We start from the raw sequence: 12054 nt of genomic DNA, 5'->3' as shown, positions 1-12054 counted from the left end.
AAATTCTAAGCAGGAACAGGTACAATGAACACTGTTCAGGTGATGGACACACTAATAGCCCTGACTTAAGCATTATAAAAGCTATCAATGTAACAAAAACATATGCACCCCCTTATTATTTCAAAGTAGAAATAAAAAATTTCTAAGCAAGTGTTTAAAGATTTCTGTTCAAGAAGAAAGGGCTAAATGAAAAGGCTATAGAATCAGTGGCCATGAAGTCCCAAGTCATATATGGAATTCCATCTACTTTTTACTCTATAAAGAGAGCTCAGGGAATGTTAAGAAAACACCTTCCACTTATGTATCGAAGGGGAGTCGGGATTTAATTAGGAAATTTTTAAGAATAGTTGATAATAGGGAGGTTACTCAGTTGTAAATGGGTGTTAGTATTTCCGTACATCTTGCTATACTTTGTATAGAACTCATTCAAATAAACAACATGTGATTGTTTTTTTCTTTTCAGTAATTTTAATTCTAAAAGAGAAATCCTACTATTTTTGACAACATGGATGAAGCTAGAGGACATTATGCTAAGTGAAATAAGTGAGTCACACAAGGACAAATACTGATTTCATTTATATGAGATATCAAAATAGTTTAACTCATAGAAGTGGAGAGTAGAATAGTAATTTCCAGGGGCTGGGGAGAGGAAGAAATGGGGAATTGTTCAATGCAGATAAAGTTTCAGTTATGCAAGATGAATACATTCTAGAGATGTGCTGTGCAACATAGTACCCGTAATTAACAATATGATACTGTGCACTTTAAAATATGTTAAGAGGATGGATCTCATGTAAAGTGTTCTTACTACCAAAAATCCAACCAACCAACCAACTCCCAAAAACAATAAAAAAGAAAACCACAAAGAACATAGAAAAAATTTTGGATAGATATATGATATACCCTGATTGTGGGGATGGTATTATGAGTATGCACATATGTTCAAACTCATCACAAGGTATACATAAAATAAGTGCAATTTTTTTGTATATAAACTATACCTCAGTAAAGCTTAAAACATCTGCTTTTGGATTTTTGAAAAGCAGGCTATTCAGACCAGGGAACACCATCCACTGGAAGGTTTGGAATGTGGCTATAACACCTAAAAGGACAACAAAAAGATCTTCTGTAGAGAAACCTTGGACATCCAGCTCAGTAAAGGAATGGCCAGGGTAGCATTGCACCTGCACCCTGCCTGGGCTCACGCCCGCACTCAGCTTGCACCTCTCATCACCTTTCTCAAGTGTCTGTCACACATGGTGCCCTCCAAGGAGAACGTCACTATCAGCTATCAAAGAAGGGACTTGTTGGTAGTGTGACTATTCTGGTGGGCCTCAGGAGACCCTGTCACCCTCCTTTGTCCCAGAAAATAATGAAGTGTTCTGGTGACCATACTACTTGGTACAAGAGGTGGAAGAAAAAATGCCACAGCCCTTCCGGGGGGCAGAGCAAGTTGGCAGATATTACAATATGGCATGATTTCCAAAGTGCCAAGAAGGAGCCTGAATCCCTCCTAAACTCCCGCTCTTCGTTTCCAATTCCTTTGCTTGAAATTAGTCTGCTTGACCTTTTTTTGAGACTGTAAGACATAATAGAATGTTGGGTGGCAACTGCTATCAGCCAGCTGTGTGTCCCTCCATGAAAGAATTCCCTTGTTCTCTATCTCAATTTCTCCATCTGCGTAATGGGGTAAAGAGTTGAATAAGATAACTCTTAGTCCCTCTCTGGTATGAGATTCTATCTACTTGGGCTTTAACCTTGTTAAAAATTTAAATTATTTAAGAAGGGATCTCACATTAAATGTTGCCAGTCACTTCCTTCAGAAGGGGGCAGTCTCAGAGCTCTCTCTGAGCATGGTATGGAAGTGAGCACTGGAGAACTCGGCAACTGGGAAGCATGGGAATGGCCGAAGATGGACTTTCCACACTTTACATTGGCCCAGGGATGTCAGGCATAAAGCTTAAAACACCGCCAAACAGCCATTGTCTTTCCAAGGTCTTGTTGATGGCAGACAGGATGTAAGCACGAACCGTTTGGGCACCAGTGGCAGATCTGCTTTTAGCTCAGCCACTATCTCTGTGCAATTCCCTGAAGCACAGATGCAGTGGGAATTTCTCTGATTCTCCTTACCCCAGGGTGGTGAAAATCGATTCTTTTGTGACCCCAGAACAACATTCCCTCTTATTTTGGAAATGTTCCATTCTTTCCTCTACCCACGTGAATCACATAAGTACTTGCATCTCCCTGTATATACCGTCTTTCTGGTCTTCACTGATTGGTGACTGGGCAACAATGGGCCAATCTTGGTACTCCATCCCTTGGCCAAATAACATCTGAGGTCTTTCTTGGGATTTTTTTCCTTTTAACTTGGCACCAAAAAAAGCGATTTTCACCTGCTTTGTGGTGGAAAAGCTAGAACATGTGAAGTGTGGAAACAACCAGTGGGCATTTTTTCCTACTTTGTGGAAGAAAGTAGGTTTAGGAAGAAAATAAAGCTGATATCAGAAACAATTATGGACAGTAGAGAAATTCCTTGTGTCTTGGGAGTTGATGGCCACAATTGTTCCTGAGACTTAGATGCATCCTTGTCTGCCCTCCCCATAGTTTGGAGAATTTTGCAGTGAATTCATCTGTGTGTTCAAGCCATGCTATGTGCTGGGTTTTTGTAGCTTACAACTAAGAAGTTCTTGTTGTGAAACTCAGGGACTGTAAGTTCTTTCCTCTTTGGGATCTCATTCTCTACATCTGTAAGATGAGGAGTTGGACTAGATTCCAAAGTTCTTTCTGGCCCTATCATTCTGGGAAATTCAGATGTGGAGGCCCTGAGAAAACTTGGCAGAACCTCATAAGGGAAGCAATGGAAGAAACTTCTCTCGGGACTGCACATGTCTGAGAGGGTTTGGAGGACAGGAAGGGCTGATATACATAGAACTGAACTGAGATGAATTCACTCGATTATTGGGTCATCTTTATTTAAGACTTCTTCTGTACTTGAGAGCAATGAGGGACCATTGGGTAAAGTGTTGGTTAACCAGTTTGGCCTTAAAAAGTCATAGACTAGGACTCAAATGAACTGATACAACCATTAACTGTCTTCCTATTTGGGGGCCTCCACCTATTTGAGAATTGGAAAGTCTGGGTCTTTTGACCTCTAACCATCCCCTTTGGTTACAGTATCTTATGAGAGCCTATAAAAATTCTGCAGTTCCAGAATATGTAAAGTAAGGGCAGGGATACCAATGATGAATTGAAAGGGGAAATTTTGCAGCAGGATAAGTCCTTCCAAAATCCTTCCAAAGCAAATTTATAGGCACTAGATGTTCCTCAGCGTTGAATTGGCATGAGATCCACCCAAGTCGGGATGGGGGAAGATGAAGATGGATCCCAAGGTGAGATCTGAACATATGTCCTCTATATATCCTTCTTAGCATCCCCTCCAGGCCACAAGTCATGAATTTTTGGCTGTAAGAAATGGGTATCCACTTAAAGTAGTTCAAGAAAAGAGCTTTTTGGAAGAAGAAAGGGTTATTTCTTGCAACCACTCAGATAGGGTCTTCTTATCCAATCAGCTATGGCTATAAAGGTGAGGATACCTGGGGCTAAGGTGGATGGATGCTCAGTCCACCCCTTCACTGGGGGCTGTGAGTGGGACTTCACACCCACAGAAGGAGCAAGTGCCTGGCCACATGCCTTGAGTATTTTCTACCACGATCTACTCACTCTGCAACTTAAGTCTTGTCTTTAAGCCAAGTTTCCTTCTTTCTAAAAGGCTAGAAGGAAAATACAGACATAGAAGGAAGAATCCCTCAATTATTCCCAAACATTGAGTTCAGAGACATCCTTTTGAGGATTGCAGCAGTGTATAGGAGTTAGGAGTGTGAATTCTGGAGCCAGACTGCTTGAGTTTAAACCCTCATTCTGCCACTTACTGTGGGGACTATTGGTCAACTTCAACTCTCTGTGCCTAAATTTTCTCATGTCCTTAAAATGGAGATAATAGTACCTAACTCATAGGATTATTGCATAGATTAAATGAGCTAATATATGCCTCTATCATCTCTCTCTCTCTCTCTCTCTTTCTCTCTCTCTCTCTCTATTGTCATCATATCATCATCATCATCTATCCTCTGTCAGAAGAATGAATTAGCATATAGTAAGCAGCTAAAATAGTCTTCACTATCATTATCCCGTTGGATTTCCCTTCTAAATTTTGGTCAAATCTGTAGGTCTTAAGAAAAAGTTCTCTTTTCTTTTTTTTTTTTAATTCTTTCTTTCTTTTGCTCCATGTCTCAGTAGTCTCAAGGAAAAAAATTCTCTGAACTCCTTTCACTTTAGTTTTATGGGCCCTATATATGAAATTTTGATCTTCACTCTTTAAGGTTCATTTTGCTTCTCTTCTGGGGCTGGCTAAATGCTGCCTGAACCATCTTAATAATCATTCTGATAGTGTTTTTAAAAAACCATTTACAAATTTTAATTGACAAATAATAATTGTGTATATTTATGGGGTATGACGTGATGTTTTGATCTATGTATACACTGTAGAAAGATTCAATCAACCTAATCAAATAAACCAGGGGTTCAAAATTCAACTGTAGCTGTCTGAAAGCAGGGGTATGATGGCCTCCACAGCCTGTTTCACTCAGGAACCAATTAGAGCATGATGCTGGGGCAGTGAATATAAGAAGCACCACCAGTGAAGTCCAGTGCTAAATCAGGAGTTCAGGGAGAGAGAGAGAGGCTGGTCCCTTATTATCTCAGGCTGAGTCACTATTATTGATAAAGTATTTAATAGAACTGTAGGGGCTCAGCCATTAGACCCACTTCACAACGGAAGGGAGAGTCTGTCTTTAAAGGACAAAATGGTTTCCTCTTCCATAGCCGCTGAGGGATCCATTTGGAAGGATGTTGTTTTCCCCCCGGACTCCTTCCTAATTCCTTTCCCAGTAGGAGCTGTTGCTCTTGGGGGAGCCAGTCTGACAGACTTAAAGGAGCCAGATACTTAGATGAATCATCAGGAGATGCTGTTTCTTAGAATAATTACTACTTTGCTGTTTGGCATTTCTGTGCCTCTTTAGAGCTGCACTGCTGAAGGATCATCCTTCCCTAGGAACTCTAGTTCCGTAGGATGCTAATGAAAAAGAGGTTCTGTGGTCAAATTCTTTTGGAAACGGTGGGTTAGGGAAAGTTGATGAGGTTTTTAAATTATAAGACTTTATAGATCCTTAAATATGCTGATATGCAATAGAATTTCCCATGTGAGTAATACAGTATGCGGTGATCTATAAACTTACGAGAAAAGAAATCTGTTTTCCTCCCTAGAATGTCTACCTAAGATATCTGGGGAAATGTAGGGTTTTGCAAAGTAGGAGCCTTCTGGTAGTGGTTTTCAAACTTTGCTGCACATTGTAGTTACTTGGGAATTAGAAAAAATACTGGTGTCTGGCTCCTACACTCAGACAATCTGATTTAACTGTTAAGGGGTATAATTGGGGCCTTGGGAATTTAAAAAGTTTCCCAGATGATTCTAATGTGCAGTGAAGTTTGAGTATCAGTGCCCTGGAGTCCTCCTGTCTTGTGCCGTCTTCTGGACAGACTCTGTCAACAGAACACTGACCTGGTTAAAGTCATTGTTTGACCACTCAGAAGCTTCATAGACTTTTATGTATCTAGTTTTTTTTTTTTTTTTAACTTATAAGGCAGGGAAACATCAAACTCATCCTGCCTCAGGTCTCCTGTGAGGAAGAAAGGCACTTGTAGGACCTGGGAAAAATCATACATATATTTATTATTTTACTTCAGTTTAAAGTCAAACAGGGCTAGAGCTCCAAGTTACTGCCCCTATAATTTTTGGAGATTACCTGCATAGAAATCACCTGGGATGCCTGTTAACAATGCAGATGCCTGCTGTCGTGGCAGATGTACTACATTCGAATCTGCAGAGTTGGGGCACTCATATTCACATTTTAAACAAATTCCCTGGATCATTCTTATGCACATTGAAGTCTGAGAGCCAGTGCTCTGGTGTAAGGGTTGGTCACCGTCAAGAATTTGCTTGGTTTGCCTGATGGAAGTCTGTTCACAGTCCGCCCACACCTGCCACTCTAACATCTTGTCTTGTGACTCCCCACCTGCACCATTCTCTGCTTCTGCCAAATGGTGAACTTTCACAGTCACCAATCATAGCATGTCTTGGCTATGGGGAGCCAAAGCTTATGCTTATAAAAACAGCCTCTTTTGGGGATCGGGTCATAGCTGGCTAGGGTGGCATTATGTAAAACCCCTCACAAAATTCCCAACTGAGATATATAGGAAAACTTCAAAGAAATTCCTTCTGGTACAAGGCAGGAAGAAGGCAAGATTCGGAACCAGCTCCATTAGTCTCTGCTGAGGGATGGTAGGATGTGGGATGGGGCTTTGGATGTTTGAAATTAAAGAGAGACCTTCAAAGATATTAGATCTCTTGTTAGGAAGTCACATGAAGATAAATCACCTCTCTCTGGGGAGTCCCCTCAGGAACCAATTAGGGCATGATGCTGGGGCAGTGAATATAAGAGGCACCACCAGCAAAGTCCAGTGCTAAATCGGGAGCTCAGGGACAGACAGAGGCTGGTTCCCTATTATCTTGGGCTGAGTCTGAAAAAAATCCCAGGAAGCTCTAGAGTCAGGGATATATTGCTTTGTCACAGTGGGTGGGGAGGACAGAGACTACAGAAGTGAGAATAAGACACAGAGGTACTAGAAGTGACCCCATATCAACCAGTGGTCATGGACACATGCTGCATTGTTGTGTACTGAAAAGGAACAAAGACAAGGTAATTGAAGCCCAGAGAGGAAAAATGACTTGCCCAGGTTCACACATGTAGTATGAGTGAACTAGAACCGAGGTGTCCTCTGGGTTGGCAGGTCACAGGCAGGGAAAGTACCAAACAAAAGAGGAGGGCACTAGCAAAGTGGAATTCAGGTTAGGATGGTTCATGTCCAGCTCATGGCTTCCAGATCTACTTTCTTTTCTTCGTTATTATCCCTAACGGGTCAGCTTGGTATTGGCCTGGGTGCCGGGGCATCAGGAGCTCAGACATTATCAAAGCCCTTCTTTATAGCCTTGTTCTAGAACTCTCCTAAGGACTCCCAGATCCATTAACCCAGATTCCTCCAACAGCACTCAGACAACACTAGACTGCAGAAATATTTCTGCTTCCTCTGTTTCAAATTTGGACGCTGTTTTTTTTGTTGTTGTTGTTTTTTAAATCAAACTCCTGCATTCATTAGGGACTTTGAGAACAACCAAACAATGCTTATGGAGCTTTGTTAGGTGCCTACAGGAGCTCATGTTTGCTCTTGATTCCAAGGTTAATGCTAGCATGTGTTTCTGTGTGTGTGTGTGTGTGTGTGTGTGTGTTTGTGTACACCCTTAATAATCCAGCCAACTCTAATTAGAACAACAGCTGTTTGTTAAACATGCATGTCGTTACACTGAGAATAGAAATATTCCTACAAGCAGAGCCATTACTGATTGTTAATGGATTTTTTTGGGCGCATACTCTTTTGTTGATGGAATATAAATTTTCCTTCCTTAAAACGTTCATTTAAAAATTTAAATAGCCACTTTCTGTATGGGAGTGCTTTTAGAGTTACAATGCACTTTTGCATCTGTTTTAACCTATGCATTAACCTCATCTCACAAGCAGCGCAGATATTATGGTTCCCTTTTGGCAGAGGAGGAAATTGAGGTTCAGAGAGGTTAAGTGCCTTGTGTAGAATCAAACAGCTAATTGGGGACAGAGTTGCAAATACAAGAGCTGACTTGTAAGTCAGGGAACCGCTTGCTCTCTGTTCTTTCTGTGATAGAAACATTCATCACTTTTTATCTCATATCATGGTGAGCTCTGTATTGTATTTACCTACCTTAGGCTGCAAAGTTTGTTGAAGTCGAGTACCCACGTGTCAGACACTCCGCGTAAAGCTTTGTTACTTGAAATCACTTGAACTTCTCTTGAGGGGTCCTCTCATCCGGCTCTTGTCTGAACCCTCCCGGGTGAACTGCTGCATGGATGGCTGCCAGGAATTACACCCCAGTGACTGAATTCTTCCTCATTGCGTTCACCGAGCATCCCGAGTGGGGGCTTCCTCTCTTCCTGGTGTTTTTGGGTTTCTATCTTGCCACTCTGCTGGGGAACGCAGGGATGATCATCCTGATCCGCAAAGCCCGCCGGCTCCACACCCCGATGTACTTCTTCCTCAGCCACCTCTCCTCGGTGGACATCTGCTACTCCTCCGCCGTCGTCCCTCAGATGCTGGCTGTGCTGTGGGAGCACGGCGCGCTCATCTCCCGAGCGCGCTGTGCGGCTCAGTTCTTCCTCTTCACCTTCTTCGCCTCCGTCGACTGCTACCTCTTGGCGATCATGGCGTACGACCGCTACGTAGCCGTGTGCCAGCCCCTGCTTTATGTCACCGTCATGACGGAGAGGGCCCGCGTGGGCTTAGTAGTTGGGGCTTACGTTGCTGGCTTTTGCAGCGCCTTCGTTCGCACGGTCACGGCCTTCACTCTCTGCTTTTGCGGAAGCAACGAGATCAACTTCATCTTCTGCGACCTCCCCCCTCTGCTGAAACTCACTTGCGGGGACAGCTTCACCCAAGAGGTGGTGATTATTGTGTTTGCCGTTTTTGTCATGCCTGCTTGCATCTTGGTGGTCTTGGTGTCCTACCTGTTCATCATCGCGGCCGTCATGCAGATCCGCTCGCCTGGAGGCCGGGCCAAGACCTTCTCCACCTGCGCCTCCCACCTCACGGCCGTCGCTCTCTTCTTCGGCACCCTCATCTTCATGTACCTGCGCGATGACTCGGGCCGGTCCTCGGAGGGAGACCGAGTGGTGTCTGTGCTCTACACAGTGGTGACCCCAATGCTGAATCCCCTCATCTACAGCCTGAGGAATAAGGAGGTAAAGCAGGCTGTCGTGAAATCCCTGAGCAGACCAAGGGCTTCCGGGAGGCCTTAGATGGATCCTTGTGAAATATGTCATTCCTCAGTTTCTCTATCCTTTCTGTCTTTCCTCAAATATCTCCTTCTTGGGGAGGCTTTCCTGGACAACTCGACTTAAAATCACACCCAAACTCTCCACCCCTCCTTTCTGATGCGTTATTCTATGTAATGCTTATCCCCGTCTGACATACTGGATGTTCTGTGTGTTTGATATTGTCTAATCCTCACAGCTAGAAAGTGAGCAACATTACAGCAAGCATTTTCTCCGTGAGCTTCATTTCTGTATGCCCAGTGCCTAGCAAAGCACTTTAGCACACGAGAGACACTCAGTAAACACTTGTTGAATAAATGAATGAATCTACCTTTACGTTTCAGCTTCTTCAGTTCTCAGTTTTCTTATCTGCCAAGTGCATTTATCTACTTTATAGAACTATAGTTTTGAAGATCCAAGGCATGGATGGACAAAAATCACCTCTGTCTTATTCAGTTGTCTCTGCTGAACCCAAGCACATTAGTTGGCACAACAAATACTTGGCAAGTAAAGCAAAAATACCAGGAAAATTAATTATGGAGCTATCTGCAAATGCAACTGCTGTTTTGATCCAAAGGGATTTTCCAAAGCTTATCATTTATTCTTTTTCGATGTTTGCCTTCTTATTCTTTCTGCGGGTTTTTAATAATATATAATAAGAAGAAAAATTGTGGAAATAATAATAATAGCAACTAACATTTATTAGGCCTTATTACCTCCCAGGAATTACCATAAATTTGCTGTAGGATTTGATTTAATGTGCTGAACATCCCAATGAGGCATGTTCTGTTATTATCTCTGCTTTGTAGGTAGATGAGGCACTTCGGGCTTAGAGAGATTGAGTGATTTTTCTCAAGGCGAGCAAGCAAGTGGTCGAGTGGGGCTTCCTCCTTGAGGTCTGAACACTTACCTGCCACACACACTGTCTCTAGCTGTTATCTACCACCTCCTGCATATAAGCACTCAACCCGGAATTTATTGTTATTGCACTTTTCTTTTTCCTTTTATCTAGTAAAAAAAGGCAAAAGTTCAATCTGTGAAGGTAGATGACAGTCAGCAACATTCATTTTATAGCCCCTGTATGCTAGTGTTGTATTGTGTGTGTGTGTGTGTAGTTGTGCATGAGAAAGTGAAGTGTGCAGATTAAATAAACAGCAACTTCTGAATTCTAGAAACTTTCATGTTAAGAAGATATGATAAATATTTTAGAAAAGAGTTTGCTGGGCATGATTAGAAAAAGATATAGGAAAACAATGGCACTGGGGGCCAAGATATTTGGGTTCACACATCAGCTTTTGTTGGAATCTTTGCAGAAATCACTTAAAAAACTACAGAACAGGGCAAAACAACCTCACAGAGTGCATCTTGGAGGCCGTTTTTCAAATATTAACTGCCATGAAAATGTTCCCGTAACACATCAGCTTCTGTGGTGGATGTTAGACATATTTGTGTTGTAAAAAGAACTCGGGATTTGTCACCAAAATTATACAGTCTGTGACTTCTTTACAATACATCTTCAGATGAATTAGTGCCTTTCAGCCTACTTCTGATCTGTGAAATAATACTTATTGAGCACTTACTCTGGGCCACGCTTTACATGAATCTCATTTGCTCTCACAATAACTTGGGACATTTGGAGAATGGGAAGGCATTTGCTAAGTTTCCTAAACATTAACTAGTGTATTACGGTTATCATCCAGGCTCCACAGCCTGGTGAGTAGTGACAGGCAGAGGAACCCATAGCTTCTCTGTGGGCCTCTTTTATTTCAGAACTATTTGGAATAGTCCCTCCTGGCCCAGATTAACTTTAAATCTGGATTCTTCCAGAAGTGGAGAGTTCACTAATAATTTTTTAACTTAACTCTTAAGCTAATGCACACTTACCATATGCTAGATACTATGCTAAAAGCTTTACATGAATCATTTATTTTAGTTCTCCTAACAACTTTAATGGAGTGTAATTATTATTGACCCCATTTAGCAAAAGAAAAAAAAAACAGAACAAAATCAAGACCGAAACAGATTATGCGACTTCCCAAATTATGTAGCAAGAAAATGGCAGACTAGGGTGTTTCTGACCTCAGATCTTTCTTGCTCCAGAGTGCATACCCTTAACCGATATCTGCCCTTATGCACACTTCCTTCTCCTTCTCCCAGGCCCAATTCTTTTTATAAAAAAAAATTTTGTAAATGTTTTTATTCTTTTGTAAAAATTTCAATAGATTTAGGGGGTGCAAGTTGAATTCTGTTGCATGTATATATCACATAGTGGTGAAGTCTGGGATTTTAGTGTACCCATCACCTGAATCGTGTACACTGTACCCGATAGGTAATTTTCCATCCCTTACTCCCCACTCTCCCTTCTTTTGAGTCTCCAACATTATACCACTCCTTGTGCCCTTGCACAGCCATAGCCTAGCTACTGCTTGTGAGTGAGAACATGGGGCCTTTATTTTTGTATTCCTGAATCACTTAGAGTAATGGCTTCTAGTTTCATCCATGTTGCTGCAAAAGATATAATTTCATTCTTTCTTATGGCTGAGCAGTACTCCATGGTATATAGATAGCACATTTTCCTTACCCACTCCTCAGTTGATGGGCATGGATTCCATATCCTTGTGATTGTGAATTGTGCTGTGATAAACATACAAGTACAGGTACCTTTTTGATATAGTGATATCTTTTCCTTTGGGTAGATACCCAGTTGTGGGATTGCAGGATCAAATGGTAGATCTACTTTTAGTTCTTTGAGAAATCTCCATGCTCTTTTCCTTAGAGGTTGTACTAATTCACATTCCCACCAACAGTATATGTATAAGCGTTCCCTTTTCACCGCATCCATACCAGGCCCCAATTCTTGGCTGCAATTTGCTTCAGAAGTGTCTGGGTGTCAGTTTCATTCTTGGTCTCAATGTTTTGTAGGCACAGGCTGAGATGGGTGCATCTTATGGACTAACATAAATGTGAAGTTTGTGGAACTCACCTTGACCCTCTTGAAGGTCAATGAGGAGGATTTGGGGGAATTTACAGCTCCCTCAAA

The 12054-nt window shown here is 42.0% G+C and overlaps 1 protein-coding gene across 1 annotated transcript; it reads left to right on the top strand.

The window, feature by feature from the left end:
• Positions 1–8054: 8054 nt before the first annotated feature.
• On the top strand, positions 8055–8999 carry LOC105810028 (olfactory receptor 9Q2). Its single transcript, XM_012643936.1, has one exon. It carries the CDS (start codon positions 8055–8057, stop codon positions 8997–8999), a length of 945 nt encoding a protein of 314 aa, XP_012499390.1.
• The last annotated feature ends 3055 nt before the right edge of the window (positions 9000–12054 follow it).

The sequence above is a fragment of the Propithecus coquereli genome, unplaced genomic scaffold, assembly GCF_000956105.1.
Source record: "Propithecus coquereli isolate 6110/MARCELLA unplaced genomic scaffold, Pcoq_1.0 Scaffold202, whole genome shotgun sequence".
Classification (NCBI taxonomy): domain Eukaryota; kingdom Metazoa; phylum Chordata; class Mammalia; order Primates; family Indriidae; genus Propithecus; species Propithecus coquereli.
Note: the sequence above shows the minus strand (reverse complement) of the source record. Positions and strands in the feature narration are given on the sequence as shown.

Bases quoted from the DNA above. Each gene is read 5' to 3' on its own strand.
- LOC105810028 (XM_012643936.1), top strand. From the start codon at position 8,055: ATGGCTGCCAGGAATTACACCCCAGTGACTGAATTCTTCCTCATTGCG.